This window comes from Suricata suricatta, chromosome 4 (genome assembly GCF_006229205.1).
Source record: "Suricata suricatta isolate VVHF042 chromosome 4, meerkat_22Aug2017_6uvM2_HiC, whole genome shotgun sequence".
NCBI classification, from domain to species: domain Eukaryota; kingdom Metazoa; phylum Chordata; class Mammalia; order Carnivora; family Herpestidae; genus Suricata; species Suricata suricatta.
Window position 1 is genome coordinate 144643607 of NC_043703.1, and position 24698 is coordinate 144668304.

At 47.2% G+C, this 24698-nt stretch overlaps 1 protein-coding gene and 1 long non-coding RNA gene across 2 annotated transcripts in view; one reads left to right on the forward strand and one right to left on the reverse strand.

The window, feature by feature from the left end:
- The window catches only part of LOC115290258, a 60365-nt gene extending 43276 nt beyond the window's left edge, over positions 1-17089 (forward strand). The window contains exons 3-4 of the long non-coding RNA XR_003908031.1: positions 10230-10325; positions 16769-17089. This is a non-coding gene — a long non-coding RNA (uncharacterized LOC115290258). The remainder of the gene's footprint in view (positions 1-10229; positions 10326-16768) is intronic.
- The window catches only part of DPYSL5 (dihydropyrimidinase like 5), a 60157-nt gene continuing 52509 nt past the window's right edge, over positions 17051-24698 (reverse strand). Inside the window, exons 12-14 of the mRNA XM_029938126.1 lie at positions 21878-22046; positions 19418-20043; positions 17051-18363 (exon numbers count right to left, since the gene is read on the reverse strand). Of these exons, the coding sequence (XP_029793986.1) occupies positions 19958-20043; positions 21878-22046 (255 nt within the window). The 3' untranslated portion in view covers positions 17051-18363; positions 19418-19957. The remainder of the gene's footprint in view (positions 18364-19417; positions 20044-21877; positions 22047-24698) is intronic.

A 24698-nucleotide genomic window follows, 5' to 3' on the forward strand; every position in this document is an offset into this window, starting at 1 on the left:
GGCTCCGGCGGAGGCGGCGGGGCGGGGAACAGGCGGCAGGGGCGCTGCGGCTGCGGCTGCGGCTCCGGCCGGCGGCTCCGGGGCGAGGGGTCCTAGCAGAGGCCGCCGCGGTCTCCGGCTTCAACGCACAGGGACTGCGGGGGAAGAGAGCACTGCGCAGGCGCGATGCGGCCACCGCTGTCAGTCCGAGAGGGGCGGGGCCAGGGCACCCGCCGTCTCCAAGGCGACTGGGCGGCGAGGAAAGGACAGCCCCAACCTCCACCTCGTCTTAGCAACGGCGGCGGGGGGTGGGAGGGTGGGGGGACGACGAGAACAGTCCCTCTACATTGCCATAGCAACAAGAAGAAACCACTTCATAAATTTATGGTGGTACCGAGGGGGCGCTCTTACCTTGTCACCATGGCAACTGGGAACAACCCCTTCCTTTTTCCTTAGCAACAGGGTAACAATTCCTCCACCTTGTCTAATCACAGAAGGGACAACCCTTTACACCTGATTCTGTAGTAGCCAGATGACGGATTCTTCTCTGCCTCACGGCTACTGCAAAGGAAGAAATTCGCGCATATTTCTTCTCTTTCAGCCACACAAGAGGGCTCTAAAGCTAAGCTCCTCGCGGTTTATGGTTTTTAATCACAGCCTGTCACTCTCCAAGTTCAATTTCCCCCTGTGTTAAACCTACCTATTGGTCTTCTGCCAGAAAGTCTATACCTTCACCCCTAAAATCCAGCTAACGAAATCACCTAGACACGTTTCACTTGAGTTTTTATCAACCTTATTGTATCTCCCAAGGCATTTGTATGCAATTCTTGTTCTTCATCTTGCCCATTAGCTAGTTGAGATTCTATCTCCTCATATGATATGTTCACTGGTGTTTCCAAATTCCCTATGCCAAGTCTGTTTTTATAGGTCTCCCCACTTCTTCTAAATCCCTCTTCTTTCTATCCATGCCTGCTGTCCTTGTCCTTCAGTGCTCTGTCCAGGCCTCCACTATGCTCACCGCCTTAGTGATTTCATTAGCTTGGTTCTTTTCCTGCAGATGACTTCTGGCTCTCCCTCCCTCAGCCCTGACTCCCACAGATGTCTGAGGTCACCTCTGTACCCTCCTTGAACATAGCTCTTTTTATTGCACACATCCTATATAGTATTGTCTTTGGTTTACATTCTGTCTCCCCAATCAGACTATGTACCCCTTGTGGGCAGGAATTATGTCTTCTTCATCAGCTCCCTCAGCATCTAGCACCGAATGTGACACATAGATTTCCACATAAATACATAGTGTTTATGTAATTGAATCAAGCAATGACAAAGATTTCTTTGAGAGATTCTTCAAGATTTTCTTCGACCCCAAAGAAATGGGTGAAGGGAGTCAAAAGGTAAAAAGAAAAAAAAAGATTCTCATTCTTTCTCACTTTCTCTGACCAAACTGCCTCAGAGTCTCAATCTGAGTATTTTCCTTATGACCTTTATGCATATTTGATCTTTAATACTATTGTTACTATTATAACTCCCTCACTCCCTTAGCTCTCCATCTTAATGCCAAAATTCTAGTCATCTATTAACTGAGACTCTAGCATTCTGTATTTCCTGAATCCTTGTCTCTAGCTAGTCTCCCTTCTACACTATCCCAAATGTATCCACTAAAGAAAATGTCCTCACTGGGTACCAACCTCCTCCATGCCTCCTGTCACCCTCTATTATCAGTGTAAGCTCTTCACACCTTACCATTCCATCATCTGCTGACCCAGCTTGGATCAAGCCCTCTAGGTGAACGTCACTGGATGCTGCTAGGCTTGTTGGGCTACTGGAGATGCTGCATTCTCTTCAAATGACTCAGAATTAAGAATTCATTCTTTTCCCAGTCTCCCTGTGTAGCTCCCAGAGATTCCATCCCAAGACTACTGGTGTCAAAGGACTCCGAGCCCATTTTCTCAGGGGAGAGGGAGAAGGCAGTCCATCATAAGTAGAGCATGAAAAGAGAGGTACACAGCAAGCATTGAGTCAAGACCCTCTCTTCCTATTCAAGGCCACTCTCAGAAAGGAGTGGGGTCCTTGTAGAGGTTAATCCTCAGGACGGGAGTGCCTGGATGGCTCCGTTGGTTAAGCGTCTGACTTTGGCTCACGTCATGATCTTGCGGTCTGTGGGTTTGTTCGGTTCTGTGCTGATAGCTTAGAGCCTGGAGCCTGCTTTGGATTCTGTGTCTCTCTCTCTCTGCCGCTCCCCTGCTCTCGCTCTCTCTCTCAAATAAGTAAACATTAAAAAAATTTTGGGGGGGGGTGCCTAGGTGGCTCAGTTGGTTGAGCATCTGGCTTCGGCTCAGGTCATGATCTCATGGTTCGTGGGTTCGAGCCCCGCATCAGGCTCTGTACTGACAGCTAGCTCAGAGCCTGAAGCCCATCTTCAGATTCTGTGTCTCCCTCTCTCTGTGACCTTCCCCTGCTCTCTCTCTCTCTCTCTCTCTTTCTCTCTCTCTCTCGCTCTCAAATAAGTAAACATTTAAAGACATTTTTTTTAAATCCCCAGGACAAATCAAGGGGTTAGGAGAGTAAAAACCCAGGCCATACTTTTTCCTAGCTACAGAATTGTAGAACAGAAGCTATTCCTAACAAGATCTGCAGGGTGTCTGGATGCTATAAAGGCAAGGGAAAATTTTCAGATTCAGTTTATTTTGTGTCGCCATTCTGAAGTTCCAGCTCAGCTCCATGGTTATGAGTGTAGACTTGGGTGGTGTAGATTGCCCTGAAGAATTCTGAGAAGAGACTAGGTCCTTGTAGCCCCACATCTTTGCAGAGGATAGAGGGCCACTATACAAAGAGTTCCTGTATATCTCTCACCCAGATTCTCCACCTTAACATTTTACCACGTGCCAGTTATGTATTTCTACAAAATAAATCACACCAAGTGTGTAAGATAATAACGATTTCATTATTTTCATTTCTGTGGGAGAGAGATTCAAAAAGAGCTCGCGGTGTGGTTCTGGCTCAGGGTTTCTCCTATGAGTGCAGCAGTCAGATGGTGGCAGGAGCTTAAATGGTAGGGGGTCGGCTAGACAACGCTCTCTCTCCCAGTTGTCGTGGAGCTGGCTTGCTCACCACAGCCACATGGTGGCTTCAGGGCCATTGGACTACTTACATGGTAGTCGTAGGATTCAGGATGAGAATGATAGTGAATAACAGTAACACTGCATCCTCTTTTATGACCTAGCCTCAGATATCACTTCTGACATATGCTTTTGGTTGGAAAAAAATCACAAAAGTCTACCTAAGGGCAAGGGGAGGGAACATAGACCTCACCGCTCAATGAGAAGAATAACCAAGTCATATAATTAGAGCAAGTGGATGGGAGAGGTGGTTGAAGTCATCTTTGGAAAACACAGTCTGCCACACCCTATCACTCATGTCCCATTCGATGCAAAACACATTCATCTCCTCCCCCAAGAAGCCCCAAGTCTCATTCCAGCACAGCACCAGCTTGAGGTCCAGGAACCCTTCATCTAAATCAGGTCCCCATGTAGATATGGCTTCTCGTGTTCAGTTCCTTGGGCATAGATCCTTGAGTATCACTGCTCCTGCTCCGAAGACCTTGCAAAGTAAAGGAACACATCATGTGCCTCATACATACCCAGCAAACACTAGTGCCACAGGCATGGGATAATTGCTGTGGGCATCATCGTTTCGAAAAGGAGAAAAACAGAAGGGCACACAGTAGTGACTAGCTCATAGCAATTCTGAAATCCGGCTGGGCACATGTTGCCAGTTCCTGAGTTAGCGCTTGGACCCACTCCGGTTTACTTATGTTCACACTGACATGGATTTCCTCCCCCAGTGGGTTAGAATCCTTTCCTATGATTACTTGTTTTGAAACACCGTTTGTCACAGATCTGGCCAGAGAAAGAAATTCCAAGTTGGCTCTTGTGCCCTTCAGAGTTGTTTTCATCATTCTTTGAACATTTCCTTGCTTTCTGACACAAGATGTTCCAGGATCACCTTGTGCCTTTCCTGTCCACGCCCCCTGCCCACCCCAGAATTGGCCATTCACCAGGAAACCCTGGGTCCTGCGGACTTTTTGATGTTCCTTTTTCCACTCTCTCTTGCTCCCTAAATCTGCCCTTAGAGGCTGCTATTCCCCTGGGTTCCCATCTCATTTTTCTCTCTTCTTCCTCTGTACATACTCCCTGAGTGCCTTCATCTATGCCTGTGACTTCTGAATCTGGATTTCCAGCCCAGTAAACTCTCCCAACTATCAGACCTGCTTATGTGTCTTCTAGATATTTCCAACCCTGTGGTCAATAAGCACCTCAAGATCAGTGAGCTTAAGTTAAATTTATTTACTCCCCCCCAACCCACCCTTCCTGTATTCCCTATTATTGCTAGTCGCATCACTAGGAAAAATCTGAATGATCCTTTCCCACATCTTCTCCCAGCTCCCTATGCCAAAACAGTTTTCCAGTACTATTGATTGCATTTCTTTCTTTTTTAAAAAATTTTTTTGTTAACATTTATTTATTATTGAGAAACAGAGACAGAGCATGAGCATGGGAGGGGCAGAGAGTGAGAAGGAGACACAGAATCTGAAGCAGGCTCCAGGATCTGAGCTGTCAGGACAGAGCCCAATGCCGGGCTCAAACCCACAAGCAGTGAGATCTTGACCTGAAGTCAGATGCTCAACTGACTGAGCCACCCAGGCGCCCCTATCGATTGCATTTCTAAATGTCTTTCAGATATGACCCTTCTTTATCCCCATCATCTTTACCCTCTCTTACCTGGGTTATTGCTGCACTTCCACCTGGTCTCTTTGCCTCCAACCTCTGAGCATCCTCAACAGCCACTCCTAGAAAGCTCTTTCCAGAAGCTAAATCTTATAACTTCTCTGCTTAAAATCCTTACGGTTGTCCTTTTCAAACTAGCGGAAGCAACCTCTGGCCACGGGGGATTCATGTAAGGAGAAAGAAAGGGAGTAACTATAGAATAGTTACATCTTCCTCAAGTTTAGTTTTTATTTGCAGATTTAGTAAAACAGTTAAAAATATTAAGACAATCGCATATGATGAAGTAGAATGCAAGGAACACGTGACTTTAAAGGCAAAACTTTTCAAGAGGGTTTGAACTCAAGACACCTCAATGCCTGTACCGTCCACTGCCTTTTGGGGGACTTTAGTGGAAAGTTTAAGAAACACTGGCTAGGATCAAAGGATAAAGTTCGGGTTCCTTCAGATGGTGGACAAACTGTATTATAATCTGGTCCTTACCAGACATTTCCAGTTCGTCTGCCTCACCTTTTATGCCCCTCGGCCTCATCAGCTCTTGCCACACACGTCAGCCATAAGGGCAAGCTTTTGCAGTCTGCCTTGTGGCCAAGCCTGTAGTATGGGGATCATCCTGCTTGGAGTCTTTCCTTTCTTTCTTCCTTTTTTTAAGAGTTTATTTATTTATTGGCGGGGGGGGCGGGGAGCGCAAGTGGGGGTTGCAGAGAGAGAGAGGGAGAACGAGAAAGAGAGAATCCCAAGTAGGCTCTGCACTGTCAGCACAGAGCCCCACACGGGGCCGAACCCACAAATCGAACCATGAGATCATGACCTGAGTCAAAGTTGGAGGCTCTACAGACTGAGCCACCCAGATGCCTGCCCCTTCCTTTCTCTTTATGGGGCAAACTCCTACTCATTATCCAAAGCCAGCTTTAGAGTCATCTCCTCTGGGACACTGTCATGACACGTGGGACAGAGAGCTGACATGCTCTCCTTGGTACCAGGCATATTCTTTATCAAGGTCCAAGGTCCTCACGCTCATACACCACATCTTTTTTACCTTTGTATTCTCAGCGCCTCCATAAAACTAAGAACAGCCAAGCAAGCTAAAAACAATCTGACCTTTCTGCACTTTTCCCAGGGTGACTGCAGAAGCCAGGTGGCGGAGGGAGTCTAAGTGGACGGGTTAGCTCTGGCTGGTGGGGGGCTAGATTTTAGATGGGAACGTGCAGGGGATGCTTTGCCTGGTGCTGAGGGGGAGGCAGGGAGCTGTGAAACTGGTAAGTGTTACCAGCGGTGTTCATTATTCATTTGAAACTAGCTTAAAGTGGAACAGGCACTTGAATAGGACTGATTCCCACATATAAGAAACCTTTGATGCGATTTTATATGTGCAAGGGACCTGTGTACGCAATATGTAATTTTGCTGAGGGATGAGTTCTAATCCCATCACATGAAGCAGATGAGTTCTTATCTAGAGAGAGACTCTAACCCTCCACCCTGCTGGAACTGCAGAAACACTGGGTCCAATACTTCCTGGAAATGTGACCTTGGACCTTGGTTTTTCTCATCTATTGTTGTGAAAGTTAAATGTGATAATGTATGGAAAATGCCTCGCAGTGCCTCATATACAGTAAATATCTACTGAATGGTAACTATGAGTAATAACCAAACTTTCATTAGGGTCAAGAGTTCACTTGATTTCCCCCTCAGTTATATCCTATTAAATCACATAGAAGCCAATATGCAAATTTAAAATTTGCCAAGGTCTTAAGCCTGCTGGGAACAGTAATGACGTACTGTATCCAGAACGAACAGCAACTCTAGACCAGAGGCTTAGATTGCAAGGTGTTACCCTGCTTTTTGAAGAAGATGCCCACCATGACAATCATGTGGGTAATAAAGGCTGGGATTCATGGGATTAATTTCCTATAACCTCTCTGATCACATCCTGAGGTTGGTATCATTTCCATTTTCACAATAAATAACTGAGGCCCAGAGAGGTTAACTAACTTGCTTAAGATCACACAGCTTGTGAACATCAGAAGCATGACTGGAACTAAAGCCAACGCCAAAATCCAAGCTTCTTCCATTATCGCATTGCTTCCTGAACTTCTTACACTATAACCATTTGTCAGTATGTCTTCCCCAAATGAATCTGTAAATGCAGGAACCATACTTGCTTCATTGCTATAGTTTCTGACACATGCCTGGCACATATTTCACATATTTCATAAGCATGCATTAAATGCAAGGTGGAAAACGTGAAGTAAACCTAAACTAGAGTTACCAGATAAATACAAAATGCCTAGTTAAATTTCAACTTCAGATAAACAAATAATTTTTTTATTACAAAATCATTTTTAATGTTTGTTTATTTTTAAGGCAGAGAGAGAGAGACAGAGCATGAGCAGCAAAGGGGCAGAGAGAGAGGGAGACACAGAATCTGAAGCAGGCTCCAGGCTCTGAGCTGTCAGCACAGAGCCCAACACCGGGCTTGAACTCATGAACCATGAGATCGTGACCTGAGCCAAAGTCAGACGCTTAACTGACTGAGCCACTCAGGTGCCCCTAAATAATTTTTAAATGTAAGTTTGCCACAGACACTACTTGAGATACATCTACACACACACAAATAACCCAAAAATTTAGTTGTCATCTGAAATTCAAATTTAATTGAGCATCCTATATTTTTATTTGCTAAATCTGGTGACCTTAACCTACCCCCTGAGATTGGCCTTGAAAGGGACAAATTCCCCAGGGGTTCTCCTGGAAGGAGAGCCCAGGTAACTAGGATGTGTCTGCCTTTCCTGAGCCTTACCTGTTCACCTAGGTTAGGTCAGCTTGGCGCCTTTAAACGGAAAAAGCAGCCACTGATGAGCTTAAAGCGCCACCTGGAGGCCAGTATGGGTAGTACTATGTCCAGGGGCCCTCCCACGGCTGCAGGATTTTAGGGAGCAGGGAACGGCCAAACAAGGCACAGACAGGGCAGAAGAGGAGGCTGTCCAGCGGTGGAGAGCGGCAGGTGAGGATATCCCCTCCAGGCATTTTCCGTTGGCTTCGTCACCATTTTTTTTTTCTGGTCTTTTTTAGTAAGTTTGCATGCTCTGAATGTTTTGAATCTTGCTTTGTGGTATAGTAAATGGTCAATTTTATAATAAATTCTCCCTCTTTTTAAGTTTATTTATTTATTTTGAGAGAGAGATCATGAGTGAGTGAAGGAGGAGCAGAGAGAGGGAGAGAGAGAATGCCAAGCAGGCTCAGCACTGTCAGCACAGGGCCTGACGTGGGGCTTGAATAAATGAACATGTAAGATCATGACTTCAGCCAAAACCAAGAGTCAGGCGCTTAACTGACTGCACCACCCAGATGTCCCCTAAATTGTCTTTTTCTTATTGTGAAAAAAGACATATCATAAAATTTACTGTCTTAACCATTCTTTTTTGAGAGAGAGAGCATGAGGGGCAGAGAAAGAGGGAGGACAGAGGATCTGAAGTGGGCTCTGCATTCACAACACCGAGCCCGACGTGAGGCTTGAACTCATGAACTGCGAGATCATGACCTAAGCCGAAGTCTGACCTTCAACACACTAAGCCACATAGGCACCCCCCCATCTTAACTATTTTTAAGTATACAGTTCAGTAAGATTAAGTATACTTACATTATTGTTAAATAGACCTCTAGAACTTTTTCATCCTGCTGAACTGAAACTATTCCCTTTACAAAATTCTCCTTTTACCCGTTCTTCAGCCCCTGATACCTACCATTCTACTATGTCTATGAGTTTGACTATTTAGACACTTCATGTAAGTGGGACCATACATTACTTGTCACTTTGTGACTAGCATATTTCGCTTGACATATTGTCAAGTTGTAGCATGTGACAAGAGTTCCTTCATTTTTAAAGCCGCCTCGTATTCCATTACATGCACATATCACATTGTGTTAGTTCACTCATCTGTCGGTGGGCATTTGGGTTGAATAATGCTGTGATAAAGCTAAGTGTGTAAATATTTCTTCAAGGTCTTTCCTTTATGTCTAATGGACATATACACAGAAGTGGGATTGTTGGATCATATGCTCTAATCATTTTTGAACACTTCCTTACTTCCTGGTGTTGTAAGATGTTTCATCACGTTCATCAGAGGAGCGGAATTGCTGGCTCATCTGAGAACTCTGTGTTTAACTCTTTGAGGAGCTGCCAGACTATTTTCCAAAATGGCTGCATCATTTTACATTCCCACCAGCAGTGTGTGAGGATTCCAATTTTCCACATCCTTGTCACATGTATTACCTGACTTTGATTTTAGCCAGCCTGGTGGGTGTGAAGTGAAAGCTCATTGTGGTTTTGATTTGCATTCTTCCGAACAACTAATGTGCAGCTAACATGCAGGACGGGACCGGGCCACGCGCCTGACTGTAAACCTATGGCACTCAAAGTAAAGCATTTTAATTGAGAAAAAGAGGTGCATTCTTAATATTTTACTAGGAAAACATCGTGACCCTTTTCAGATACATATTTTGTCACTCCTTCAAATGGCCTTTTCCAATCTTGATTGTAACCATGATACCCACCCTCCCTTCTCCAACTGAGTATCATGAGATCTTCTTTCCCTTTCCTGGGTTTTAAGAAGCCTCCTTCCTTTAGTGGGCATAGGGCAATTCCTGGAGAGGATCTTAGTTTATACCCATCGATCAAAGAAAGCCTATTCTTCTGATTGTTTATGATTTGAGATAGGACAGTCTTCAAGCTGCCACTCCGTGAGTGCTCACCTTCCTTCCTCCCTGCATGCAGAGTCCCAGTAATGACAAAACCCAATAATGATCAATTCTGTATGTCGTATCTTATTTCCTGCAACATTTTAGCATAACTATGGAGGGTCTGGCACAACATGGACCCTGACAGTGGTGACAGGGGGTTGTCAGATGAGGCCCAGGCGTACACATAGTAAGAACATTGATGTCTTAACTCTCTGGGCATTTTTCTTGTGTCCCCTCGGCTGCCTGGGGATGCAACGGTTAAGCTCCCCTCCTGAGGTGTTTTTAGTTAAAAAGCTTTGCCATGTAAGATAGGTATCATAAATGAAGCTACTTCTCCTCTCCTGTTAAATTTTTCTCACATAATTTTTAAAATACGGATTGTTTCACCCTTAGGCTAGACCAGGATTTCTTAAGTGTAGTGTTGTTGACACCTTGGGTTGGACAATTCCTTATTGTGAGGTGTGGTTCTGGGTGCTGTACAATGTTCAGCAACATCCTTGGCCTCCTTTCACTAGATTCTCTCATGCTCCCAGTTTCAACAACCCCAAACTGTGTCCGGACATTGCCCAATGTCTCCTGAGAGACAAAATGACCCCTGCTTGAGAACCACTGAGCTAGACCAACTTAATGGCTTACCTCAGCTCAAAGAGCTTGGAAGGGAGCCTCATCCCTGCTCAGATCACATAAGACCATTATAAACTCCAACCTTTCCAATTTGTTTAAAAGACAGAACTGGTACAGCAGAGATCTCCAGAATGACAATTTCGTCTCCATAGCCCCTATGACCATGATGCCCGATGAAAGTGTGATAGCTACAAAAAGGTAAGTTAACAAAGGAAGGCAAAACCCTTTCATACATTTCCACCAGATACCTGGGAGAAATTTCAAAATCGTATTATGGACATCAAGTAAAAACGATAAAGTGTCCCCAAGGCACATGTTTAAAGTGTCACAACTTAGAAAAGAGACAGGCCCTGACGGTCCACCAGCCCACAGTGGGAAAATTTAGCTATAAAAGCCTGACCATTGGAAAAGTGAGTGAATAACCCTCAGCAACCCCCACATGGGGTGCTTTATCCTGAAACACCCTTGAAGCGGCTTCCAGATCTCTCTTCTGTGGTTGTCAGGAAAGCTGTTGTACAGCAGAGGCAGGGACAGGCACTTGAGGTCCTGCCACCGATGTCTCCTTTCCCTTGGGGCTCAAAATGCCAAGGGTCCTCTCCGGAGACATTGTCCCCCAGGACTTCTGCTCCCACAGCAGCGAAAGGATCAAAGACTGACTCTGGGCGCAGGTCTAGTTTACTGAAAAGGGCTGCTCCAGTGTGTTGAAACTTGGTGTCTTTGGGAATTGATCGAAAGGGAACAGCTCCCCTCACGGTAAGGGGGCTGCAAAGTTTCCAAGGATAGTTTAAAACAAAGAATGCTTACAAAGGGAGAGGCACTGATAGCCGATGAAATTTAGATATGCATCACTGTAAGCAACTGCTTTTCATTTTTGAGGAGGTCTTGAATTTACAGGTGAAATATCTGTTTCCTCCTCAAAGGAGCTTAGAGGGCTTTAACTCATATAACATGTAGTCCGTCTGTAGAAAGAAAAATAGTGTCCAGAAAATCTCAGGGTCTCAAGAAAGATCATTTTCTTTTAATAGTAAAAATGTGAAGAATTTGCATTTCCAGGAAAATATTCAAGGCACTTGTGTGATTCAAGCCAGAAAGCCAGTACAACAGCATGCGTGTATTTTTGTGAAGCTACAAACTATGAAAATTAAGATGTTTTTAAACCAATTTTTTAGCATAGTCTTAAGCTCAAAAAGAAAGATTCCTGATAAGAACAGGGAACAGAACAAAGAATAAATCAAAGGCAGAGACCTTTCTAGAAAGTTGGGGTTGACTCAGTCATCTCCACTCCCTTCACTGGTAAGAGAATCATTTATAATTTTTGCTGTTTTATTTATTTTTTTAAAATTTTAAATATTTTTGAGAGAGAGTGTGGGGTGGGGGTGGGGATAGGAGGTGAGGGAGACATAGAATCTGAAGCAGGCTCCAGGTTCTGAGCTGTCAGCACAGAGCCCTATGTGGGACGTGAACTCATGAGCCGTGAGATCATGACCTGAATCAAAGTCAGATGCTTAACCAACTGAGCCACTCAGGTGCCCCCTTATTGCTGTTTTGTTTTATTTTTCTTTTTTTAATCTTTTTTTTTTTTTTTTTGCATATATTTGTTTTTGAGAGACAGAGAGAGACAGAGCGTAAACCAGGGAGGGGCAGAGAGAGAAAGACACACAGAATCTGAAGCAGTCTCCAGGCTCTGAGCTAGCAGTCAGCACAGAGCTGCTCGTTGGCGGGACTCTAACCCACAAACCTTGAGACTATGACCTGAGCCAAAGTTGGACGCTCAACTGACTGAGCCACCCAGGTGCCCTCCCCCTCCAACTTTATTGCTGTTTTAAAATGCTCCCCCTCCAACTTTATTGCTGTTTTAAAATGCTCTCAAGTTTGAGAACTCAGTATTAACTGCCTCTCAAATTCAAAAAGTGTTTAAAAGAAATTCAGTGAGTTCATGTTTTTAAAATATAATTTTGTCTCCCCCCCACTCCAAGGTGATAATACAGAATATGAAGTCAGGAATTCTGAAAATGGCATAATTGATTTCAACACAAATTTGAATTTTTGCATTAAAATGAAATAGCTAAAGCATTAAAAATTTTTTTAATGTTTTTTAAATTTATTTTTGAGAGGCAGAGAGAGACAGTGCAAGCAGGGGAGGGTCAGAGAGAGAGGGAGATACAGAATCTGAAGCAGATTCCAGGTTCTGAGCTAGCTGTCAGCACAGAGACTGATGCGGGGCTCAAACCCACAAACCGTGAGATCATGACCTGAGCTGAAGCCGCCAACTGAGCCACCCAGACGCCCCAGCGAAAGCATTTTTGTACATATGACGTAAGACATGGGGTTTTGATAGTCATTGAAAGACATTGAGACTAACATGTATTACAAATGGAAAAAAATGTGTCCTTTATCAATTTATTCAGTAAAGTTCAGATAATCCAAAATTATATAAATCCACAGAAAGTTGCAACTTAACTTCCTGCATAGCATTCAAAGAAATAATATGTTCCCCCAACATAAGCTTATTAACTTTGTTTAGTGTCTTTTTTTCTTAGAATTTCTTTTTTCTTGTTTTTTGTTTTAAAGTTTATTTATTTTGAGAGAGAGCAAGCAGGGGACACACACACACATGCTCACAGAGCAAAAAAGAAAATCTAAGCACGCTCTGTGGTGTTAATGCAGAGCCTGACACGGGGCTCAATCCCATGAACTGTGAGATCATGACCAGAGCCAAAATCAAGACAATCAAAAGACTAAACTACCCAGGCACCCCTTTTCCTAGAATTTCTAATTGGATTTTGGAAGTATAATTCCAATAGCATTATGGTAATGGATACTTGTATTTATCCAAAGACCTCATGAAGTTGGGGTTATGTAGTGAAATAAAAATATTGTATGCAAGTGTGTAAATGTCTTAATTTTGACACAGGAATCAGGAATCCAGATAAAACCTCAAGAGCTTGTGTTTAATGTGAATATTTTTTGTTGATCATGTGCTATTCTAAGATGATGGTATCTTCTTGATCTCCCATAGTCAAAGTAAAGACTTTATAATTGGTACTAAATAAAAAAGTAGGAGAATCATTTAGCAAATGCCTGCAAAATATAGCACATGACAGAGTATCATGTATGTATTTAGTTGCTTCAGAAAGTTGCATTTTGTAAAAAGAGGAGCTAGTGGGTCTTAAAAGGGAAAAGCGTAAATTTAAAAAGTGATGTCAGGAGCACCTGAATGGATTTCAGCTCAGGACTTGATCTCACGGCTGGTGGGTTCAAGCCCCACGTTCGGCTCTCTGCTGATAGCTCAGAGCCTAGGGCCTGCTTTGGATTCTGTGTCTCTCTTTCTTTGCCCCTCTCTTGCTCACACTTTGTCTCCTTCTCTCAGAAATAATAAATATTAAAAAAAATTTTTTAAAGTGATGTGAGACTTTATCTGGGTGATCAAGGTATCAATAGTGATAAATCATGTAGACTGTATTACCCTTAATATGATGTGATTTAAAAAAGCATATTTTATTTCTGTGGCTATTCTCCTAAAAATCCATAACACCAGCCCAATCATTTATTTGAGAAAAAAAAATAGTGGACCAGTTCTAATAGAGGAGTCTTTTACAAAACACCCAGCCACTCTCCTGAAAACTATCAAGGTTATCAAAAACAAGGCAAAGTCCGAGAAACCGTCACAGCCAAAAGAAGCCTAAGAAGACAGGACAAATAAATGCACTGTGGCGTCCTTGATGGGGTTCTGAAAGACAATAAGGACCTTAGGTAAAAACTAAGGCCATCTGAATAAAGTATGGGTTTTAGTTAATAAGGATCTATCCACATTGGTGCTTTAATTGCAACAAAAGGGCCATATTAATGTAAGATGTTGATAATAGAGGAAGGTGGGTATAGGCTATGTAGGAGCTCTCTGTACTCTCCAGTTTTTCTGTAAATCAAAAGCTGTTCTAAAAAAAAATAAAGCCTATTTTTAAAAGAAAGCTATACAAGAACAGAATTCATTAAGTTAAAATGTGAGGAAACCTTAAAATACAAAGCATCTAATGTATTCAAAAAAATTGAAAGGAGGCAGAATTCATTTGGCTAGAACTTACATAGGAGTCTTGCACTAATAACTATGCGGTTGGTGTAGAGGGACCAAATAGTGGTGAAGTGAGAATCTGGTGCATGACTTTGGAAATCTGAGCCACTGGAGCGGAGCTAGGAAGTAGGCCTTCCTCACCTCCTCTTAGATGCCAGGTTCCCAGCCAAAGATGTAGGACTTCGAGATGAAAACTTTACCAAGTTTATTTTTAGCAGTGAAACATCTGATGAACCTCTAAGCTTATTATATTTGTGGGTTTAATTGATTAGATTGGCAATAATTATTTAGCTCTTAGGAAAGGTACTTAAAAAGGAAATAGAATTTTAAATGCAGCTAGGAATGTTGTATTCAATGAAGTTGGTAAATGGGATCAGACTCCCTTTAAAAGTAAATGATGAAAGTTGGGAGAGTTACAATTTTTAAAAGGATAATAAGTCTATACGCTAAACTGAGAATCTTAGGAAAGTGCCCCCCGACCTTCACCATTCTACTGTGTGACAGAGCTGGGAAGACTCCAGGCTCACTTATCACAGGTCACCCTTGTCCCCATTCATGCAGAAGGAGCCATTTCCCCCACCTCCCACGATGCCCTTGTCCTCCATCTTTCAGTGATGGAAAAAATTTTAACTCCTGAACAAGCATATTAATAGCCTAATGAATATATAGGTATGCATGAATTAGCCATATGATTTACTGCCCGAACCATGACCTATATGAAAGGTGGCACTATTAATAATTACCTTGGAGTGATAGACTGAACCCAGAACTGTCCTGGGAAAACGAGGACAACATTCCTTATAGGTATAAATGCATAGTTTGTCAATATACTAGGGGAAGAAAGTGAAGAATTCAGCTTTCATTGTAAGATGGTATCAAGTATCAACAAAATGTTAGATCCTTAAATGTTCTAGTGTGAAAGCATTAGAACTGTTTCAAATGTGTTATCAGTGACACTATCAAATAGACTTTTTAAAATGTGTATTTTTGAGAGAGAGAGAAAGAGAGAGAGGCAGATAGGAAGAGTGTGAGCAGGGGTAAGGCAGAGAAAGAGGGAGACAGAATCTGAAGCAGGCTCTGGGTTCTGAGCTGTCAGGACAGAGCCCAACTCGGGGCTCACACCCACAAGCTGTGAGATCATGACCTGAGCCAAATGCTTAACCGGCTGAGCCATCCAGGTGCCCCTCAAATAGCCTTTTGTTAATCTAGGACTACAAGTCTATCCTTCCCACGTATCATGAGGTTTCTCCTTTATATGTGGGGGGTCATGAGACTCCTCCCCATTTCACCAACTGCAAGGCAATTCTTAGTGTTAGGTTATACCTTTGTTTAAAAAGTCATCCCATTGGGGAGCCTGGGTGGCTCAGTTGGTTGAATGTCCGACTTCATCTCAGGTTATGATCTCACGGTTCATGGGTTCGAGCCCCATGTCAGGCTCTGTGCAGACTGCTAGTTCAGAGCCTGGAGCCTGCTTCGGATTCTGTATCTCTTTCTCTCTATGCTCCTCCCCTGTTCACGCTCTGTCTCTCAAAAAATAAATGTAAAAAAAATAAAAATAAGAAGTCCTCCCGGACTTTTCAGTAAAGAGCCTGAGGGTGATTTGCCCAGTGGCTGGCTGGTTAGGCTTCCCTACATGCAGATCTCCTAAAGGATCTTCGTAGATGGCTTTAAAGTCCGTGGTCTTTTCTTTTCGCCCAACTGCATACCCACCAAGGCATGCTGTCTTCCTGGGTATCTTTTTTTTTTCTCTATAAACCATCTAATACCATGCGCATGGCCTGCGAACATGTAGCATGTTGTTTTCCATCCAAATGCAATAGTATTTTGGCCGCTGATCAAATCTGGGTGTGCTCCCGCGTGATGGGAAACGAGGGTGACACAGACACTTAGGCCCTGTGCCATCCCAGGGACTTCGGCATTCTTCGCAAGCCAGGTAATAGTGTTTCCATCTGGCCCAGAAACCCTGCCAGTTTGTACACACAGCTCACTTCATTACAGCCAAGTGCTCGCTCCCAACTGCGGCACCTCGGGTATTTCTTTCAGTCCTGGCCTTCTTTGCAGGGTTGTTTATTTGGTGAGACGTGGGAAAGTTCCTTCGCCACGAACTATTTCGCACACTCTATAAAATCCCATTAGGGTTTTGTCTTTGGGGGCTAAGAAAAAAGTACAGGTGACCCCATAGTACTGGAAACAACAGTTTCACTCTTCATGTGAAAGAGTTTGATCTGCTAATTCCTTTCAAGACTTGGTTGAGATCTAGAGAGAAGGTAGAGGTGATGCAGGCGGATGGGTTAGAGGTACAGTAGACCAGTCCAAAAGGTGGGGTTCTAGAGAACCAGAGGGCAGCTGGAACGCCCCTCAAAGATACACCGGCCTTCCGACAGCTCTCTGTCATGTGACTTTATGAGGCCACAGCTCCATAAGCCAAGAGTTCCTTTGTATAAAGAGGGGGGGTCTTTGGGTTTCCAAAATGGCAGCCAAGAGACTAGGCAATGGAGGGTAAGTGGGGAAAGCCTGGTTTCCCCCACCCTCTTCTGTATGTAATGCTTTCTCCCTATTATCCCTGTTTCAGTGAACTCAGCAACCTTGTCCTGGGAATCTGGAACCCAAAGCCTTGCTTTTGTCCCCACCAGGAAGAGGACAGAGCCCTGAGTGCTGGGCCCCGAGGCTCCCACCTCTCTGCTGTTTTTCTCTATAGCCTGCTCAGGCTTCCCAGTGAGCCGCTTCCTGCCACCCAACATGAGTGAAACACCAGAGCCGAATTTTCTTAGCAACTAAAGCCTCACCCTTGCCACTGTGGAACAGGTCCCCTGTCAAGCTCCCTCTTCTTTGAAGAAACACAAATGAGACCAAGTGAGAAGTAGCTACAGTTTAATACAAACCTGCACCAGAACACAATGTGTCGGGCCGTTTTGTTTTTGCCTCAAACAGGTGGCGAAAGCACAGGACCGTGTGTCATCTTGGGGTTGACACGATCTTAGCACCATGACGTTTACAGAGGAGTGAGAAGTCACTTGGGTGCTGGAGGCTCCATCCCGACCCCAGGCCGTGCCTGCCGCCCGGGCAGCTGGAGGGGGGGCTGGGTTTTCGCGGGGTTCTGTGTGGTCTCCGGGTCAGTATTGGAAAAGCCCTCATCACGGCATTGGCTTTGACAGAGACCTACTGTGGACTCCTAGCACTACGCACACACACACGCACACGCACACACAGTAGCACAATTTTCGGGTAACTTATTCCCACAAACCTAGAGAGCAGCTAAGGCAAGAACAACAGTATTTATTCAGCAAGTACAAGACCAGTTTGAGAGCTGCATTCCGTGCAACCAGAGACCCTTCTCATTCCAACCAGGGGCGGCGGGGCTGCCGATGGAGCTCCGCACAGGGGCCAGGAGCAGGTGGCGGGGGCTGACCGCTCATGGGGTCCCTTGAACCTCCTTCTGATTTTCATCTAGAAGCTCCTGGGCAAGGGTGGGGTCTATGTAAGATGGGGGGGGGGTATAGATGAAGTGGAAGGCCTACGGTGGACCACTCCGAGGTGTGGTCTCCTAGAGCCACAGACCACGCATCTCTCGGGCAGAGGCACTCAGAGAAGGTAAAGCTTTCCTGGCCCAAGCAGGGACACTGTCCGCTGGCTACCACCACTGCTCGGCTCTTTGGCATCTTCCCAAGGCCCGTGACCCAGCAAAGGGCTGAAACGGATAAAGATGGCGATGTGCACTGTACCGAGGGGTCAGGGTCACGGTTTCCTAGGCCCAGATCCCTACCCACTGTCCCCGTGGCTGCCACCCTCCGTGAGTGCCTTTGTTGCCTCCGCTCCCTGGGGTACCGTGTCTGTCCTCTCAGCTCCTGAGTGAGGAGGATGAGCATGAAGGGAGAAATGAGGATGTGGGGGCAGCGCAACCCACACGGCAAGCCCCCAACATTGAACTAGTTCTGGCTCAAGCAGTGAAGACGCTTTAGTTTGTTTACAAGAAAAATCTATCTATCTGTGCAAAACAAAGCAGAATGCCTACCAAGGGAGTCGGTCTTCCGGCTGGTTCAATTCTCAGGTGGGGTCTATGAGAGACGTCACCCCTCCTCCTTTTCGCAGCTGCGGTGGGCAGCCATGTTCTTAAGAGTCGTCATGGACACTTCTGGGGTCAGAAGGCCAAACCTTTCTGGGTCTCATCTATGAAATGGGCACAATAATACATGCTCTGCTGTCATGAGGAGCAAGTGAGAGCTCGTATATGTAAGTGCTTTGACAACACCTAAAGCACAACAGAAGTGAGCAGGGTATGACCACTAGCCCAAGAGTCCTGGAACAAGCCTGGGGTGCGCAAAGTGATGTGCAACGTGAGATCACTTCCCCGAGGGGAGGGAGGGCAAAGCTTAAGGAGGGCAGGTGGCTGGGCTGCTCCCCAGCTGGCTTAGGGTGGATGAAGATCACCCAGCCTCTAGTGTTTCTACTTCCTGGAGCTTCCGCGGCAGGGAGGGCCCGGCTGGAGGTGGGGGGAGGTGGAGGCCGCAAGCAGGTGAAGGTGAGCCGCTGACCAGAGTGGGCCACAGCACCTGTGCAGCAACGTGGGTTCTCCAGCCTGGTCCCGCTGGCCTGGCCTCCTCCCCTGGCATCTAGCCCCGCTCCCCCTCTCTCAGCAGGCATGAGGCCCCTTGCCAATCACACAGGAGGAGGCCCGCTCTCTTTCCGGCAGGGGGAGTTTATAGGAAGCTAACAGGGTGTGTGGGGGTGTCAGTGCTGGGAGTGACCAGGGCCAGAGATGGGAAAGGCATCTGCTCCCTGATGGTCCCTGGGGGCACCCTCACAGGTTGTGGGAAACTGCAGCAGGAGGGGAGGGGATGGGAGGAGGGCCTGGGACAAGGCCTCGGCAGCCTGGAGGACCCCAGGTTGGGGAGAAGGGCCTGTGAGTACAACACCTCGCCCCCTCGTAGCCTGCGCCCTAGGCTGTCTGGTTGGTGTCGAGTGCAGCATCTCTTAAGGTCCACATCTACTCCTGTTTCTATGCTATGCTAGTGACACGAAGCACCGTTATTTTTCACAGGATGCACAAACAAGTCAAACCAAACCACTGCGCAAACCAAACGTGCAAAACAAAATCATGTACACGTGCCTGGCACCAGCCCCGCGCCCCACCCAGCTGGCCCTTCCAGGCCTGTGGCTCCCAGAGGGCGGGGTGGGGTGGGGGGGAGAAGCTGGCAAAGGGTGCGGAGTGTCCCAACCGTACCCACACAGGGGCCAGCGTGGAGTCAGGAAAAACAGGACGCCCTGGGCATGGCCGGGAAGCCGACACCTGTCTGACTGGGGAAAAGCGATCACGGGGCCTCCTTGAGGGGAGGGGGTCCTTTTCCTCTAAAACACATCTGCTAAAGTGCTCCGGACAGCTGGCAGGTCAGCCAGGGGGCAGGGCACTCAAGTCTGGGCTTTCCCAAAGCCAGCACATGGAGGCGGGTGTGAGAGGAGGGGCTGGGCCGGGCTCTATGCATTGGGCTCTGTGCATAGTGTGGGTTTCCTGGGCCCCCAAAAGCCTGCCGAGGCCAAGGCAGGAAAGGACTGCAGTGGGAGGAACACATCTCAAAGTGCCTGTTAGGGTGGGCTCGAAGCACAGTGAATCACGTGTCGGACATGGGGAGGGCTCCCCGGGTCCGTGGCCCCCTCAGGTGGTGCGCCGCCCAGCCCAGCCTCTCCTGCCCCCTGCAGCTGCGGCCGGAGGGTGTGCGGGCTGGTGGCAGCGGTGCGTCCTCATGTCGGGGGCTGGTCAGTGCCTTTACCAAATGCCGCTTGACCTGCCTCCGGGGGGAGCGAGGATCCGAGCCGAAGCTCGCTTTGGAACATGGTCATCGATCTGAGAACCTGCAGAGAAGGAAGCAGAGGGTGAGCTCGGCTGCCCTTGCCTGGGTTACAGCGTCACGGCCACCATTCGGGTGGCTGTTAAGCCCTCTGTGGGGATGGTCAATCTGAATCCTCACAACTCCGTCCTGTTTTGCAGATGAGGAAACCGAGGTTCAGGGAGGTTGGGTGACTTGCCCGGTGTCACATAGTGTGTAAGGGGTAGAGCCTGGATTTGAACCCAGGTCTTTTGGACTGAGGGCCTCTCCAATGACCTGCCCTACTGTGTGCTACCTTTGCTGCTCCCAAACCTGGACATGCGGTCTCCTGTGATGCACACAGACCATCAGTCAGCCTAATAGCATGTGGGCCTTTGTGTACACGCCTCAGTGAGTAAGACAGGGAGACGGCTGGGCATGCCGTGGGTCTGGAGAATCACAGAACCACACCCCAAAGGCCCAGCATCTTGAACTCCCCAGACTCAGAAAGTGGCTTGGTGCTCCAGAGGGTGAGTGGGACATTCTTCAGCCCAACCCATCCGGAAGAGAGGAGACTGGGGGACGCTGGATATTTGCTGAGTCTGAGAGAGTCCTACCCTGAGACCTGGGAGCGGCAGCCACCGGCTGCTGAGGCCCTGTGGCTTCTCCTGGGCCTGGCCGCTGCAGGAAGGGCCCTGCCCGGGCAGCGCGGGAGCCTACGCCACTTGGGATGGCAAAGCCTGACCACCATGCGCCACACCACGGACTCCTTTTGCTCCCAGCACACGTGTCATGTCGCTGGTGGGACTGGCAGAGGCCCTCAGGGCGGGGGGCGAGGGGATGGTTATCTCGGCACCGAGATGGCCTCTGAGGATGGAGGGAGGGGTGAAGAGAGCCCCTCGCTGCAGACTACAAGGTCCTCAAACCTCTAACAGGAACCACGTGTCTTCTGACCCCAGCTGCCCCGGCACACAGGGGGACTCACAGGAAGTGCGGCGGGCAGCCCCACTCCCCCTGGAAGGATCTGGATCTTGCTCCTCTCACCGTTCAGGTCCCGGTGTGGCCTTGCAGAGAGCCACCTGCCTCCGCCTGGTCTGACTCTGAAGGCCACTCAGCGTGTTCAGGGAGACCCTGTCCTGCCCCTTTCAAGTGAGGGGTGGTGTCCCAGTGTCCACCAAAGCTGCCTGGAAGACCAGGCCACCTACCGCCTCTGCTCATTCTCCACTGAGGGTGACCTTTTCTGTGGCAACGACTCCCCACCTTTCACTACTGCAGAGCACCCACGATGTGACTTGTTGACAATAAAGTCCCGGAACTCACCCGCCCCCCTCACCCCAGCATATTATACATGGTGTTACATATAGTCTTACAGTTGCTGGCAAAACAGAAGGTGCCAGAAGGGCAAACATGGAACTGAGGTGAAGGAGGAAAGGGAATATGGAAACACTTCTTTTAGAGGCCAGCAAGGAGCAGGGATGGGCACAGGGAGACCGCACTGGGGTACAGTCCCTTGTCGCAGAGAGGGTTAACCCTGCCAAGCTCTGGCCATCCCTGGCGCACCCACAGTGTGCAGGGCCATGAAGATGTTTCAAGTGAAAAAATTTCGGAACTTAGAAACTACGGGGAGAGCACCAGACACGCCATGGCGTCCCGGAAAGGCTGGTGCCCAGGGATGGGGACAGCCCTCCTGCCCCTCTTGATACTTGTCTCTCTATGTGGGACCCAGCACTCATCTGCAGACATGGGATGGGCTGGGGGTGAGGGAAGGGAGAAGATGGAGAGGAAAAGCCACAGAAATCCGCTGCCAGGGCGGGACTGTCCTCCGGCCACCCCCCTGTGGTAGAGACGCATGTCCCAGCCCAAGTGGCCCTTGCACTTACCAGAGAGGCTGAAGCTGGACTCGTGAAGGTCCCTCATGCCCCCGTGTCGGGTAACTGGACGAGTAGGAGTGTCTGCAAGTGGCGTTCCCATCTCTTTTTTCCCGGGATGTACAACGATAGCTACGTCCCCCAGGTAGGGAGTACGGTCCACTCCTCTAACCTTTAGGGTCTAGTGAAGGATGGAGAAGGAGGAAACAGGAAAAGAGCACACCGTCAGAGCCCAGATGCCTTCACCATCAGAGCCTCCTCGATGGCCGGCAGGAAGTCGGACGCTCCCACTCTTCTCAGGGCCCACATACGACTGCATGTGACAAAAATTTCTTAACATCTTGAGCCCAGGAGTGGAGGAGTCTTTTACCTCCTAAACAGGGTGTGCACGTGTGTATGTGTGTGCACGAGCCCTTGCACAGACTGGCAACCGCTGGTTCCCCCCCACCATTGGTGGAATCCTTTCCAAGGCAGCAGGTGGATTTCTGGGGTATTCCCCTCCCATGGAGCAATGTTATCCCTCACATGCTAGGCTCCCAAGAGGCCATGCCTTCTACTGCGATCTGACACCTTTGTGGCGATAGAGGCAAAATAGAGCTGATTTGGAGATGAGAACCCCCCAGTGGCACTGCTAGTTACCTTGTACTCACAAAGGCAGTTAAGAGCCTATGTTCTGTATCTAGGCAGCCTGGGTTCCAATCCCGGCTCTGAGACCTTATGCAATTTACCTAATCTCTCTGTGCCTGTTTCCTTATTTGCAAGAACAGGATGACAGGAGTACCTATTAGTGCTACATATAGAATTGTTAGGAGATCAAATGAATGAACGAACACACATAGAGCTGTGGCACATGACAGGTGACCTGAAAACACCAGGAGCTCTAAATACGACAGAGGTCATGTCCGTGCACTTATTCACGTTAGCAGGTGCTGCTGGAGGACACAGTGAGTTGGAGTGCGCACAGGATGCCTGAGGGAGCAGCGTGGATGATCTAGACGCCTGAACTCATCAGGGACATAACCTCAGCCTCCTTGCTGCTTCCTGAAAATCACGTTGAAACAATAGACATGGGGGATTTCTCGAAGGATCTTCAGCCTACATAGTCCTTAATATTCTCCAACAACAGAGGTATAGTTTAGCTCTGCCCTCAGAATGTCAAGCCTGATCTAAACTGTTTTGGCCTCTACCAGGCCGCACGTTAGCATCTTGGCTCTGGAGGCTGGGGTCCTAGTGGCAAGAGGTGGAATCGCCGGCTGGGGGAAAACTGCACTTGTGACCTTGGCCAGTGACAGCTTCTGGAAGCCCCCTCGTTGCTGGCTGTATACCCCCCACCAGAGAGGCTTTCTTCCCCGAGACCCATGCTCTTTAGGGACTGATCATTGACAACTTTTGGAAATGAGATTTTTGGATAGTTTTCTTTTTTTGCATCCATGCATTCCTTTAACAGAACAGGCAACAGAACTGGCTTTTTCTTGGGAAACTTACGTTGTCATTGTAATAGATGCTTTAGATAAAGAGACTCTGGGTTGAATCGATGGGAGTCCTGGAGGCTGGCACTTCTCCATGGCGGCTGGCCGGAGGCGGGCAGTGCGTTGTGAATTGGGATCCGTCCCACCTTTTTATGAGCTTGGCCTTTTAGAAGGGCTTGAAATACTTTCTCTGCCCTCTTTTGACCCAATTTCCTGAATCAAATATCTTTTTTTGGAAAGACCACAGAACTGTCCTTTTTTTTTTTTATTGAAATATAACGCACATACCCTAAAACTTGCCCTTTGAAAGTACACAATTCAGTGGTGGTGAGTGTAGTCACAACTTTGGGCCGCCACCACCACGAATTCCCAAACATTTTCATCGCCCCCAAAAGCAATCCCACGCCCATTTGCAGTCACTTCTGTTCCCCACCCCAGGCCTTAAATAACCACTAACGGATCTTCTGTCTATGGACATTATAGAGGCGTCACATAACTGGAATCTTAAAATATGTGGTCTTTTGTGATGAGATTCTTTCACTCAGCATAAAGCCTTTAAGGTTCATGTATGTTGTATGGAGCCTAGTTCCCTTCCTGGCCAAATAATATTCTATTGAATGGCTAGACTTCATTATGTTTATCCATTCAACAGTTGACGGACATTTGAGGTGTTTCCACCTCTCGGCCTCCATGGATGCTGCTGACATGTACGAGCTTTTGTGTATTTTTACTTCCCTTGAGGATACACCCAAGAGGAGAAATGCTGGCCCATCTGGTAACTCTAATATCTAACATCTGGGGAACTGTTTTCCAAAGCGGCCGCACCATTTGACATTTCCTCCAGCCACAGACAAGGATTTGCTTTCTCCACATCCCAACTGATACTTATTATTTTCCAGTTTCCTTTTCAAAATGACAGCCGCCCGGGCTCAGACATTCTGCCATATGAATGAATCTCTCTCGCTGTTCTTGCCCGTGCTCCTTCCAGAGGCGGGCTGAGGCCTTTGGCCGCTATCCTCATCTGAGGAGCTTTCTGGAGATAGCACCATTCACTTCCCGAGAGACCCTGAGTTTGCTTTTGGATCGAACGCTGTCAAAACAGAAAACATGTTTTTTCCAGGGAACCCAAGTCTGCTCCCCCACAGCACATCTGGCTTTGGATTTCTTCCTTGGCTGGCCTTTGGGAGAGAAGGGTCTTTAGTCATCCTGAGAAGTCTGGGCCCTCACGCATGGCAAGCCAGCAGAATCGATCTTTTGGTGTTAATATGCCCTTCTTGCTTTTAGGCTTTAGATGATCGCTTTTCAAATATGTTTTATGTGCCGTTACTCCATCAAGACTGAGAAGGAACCAAGCAATGGCCGTA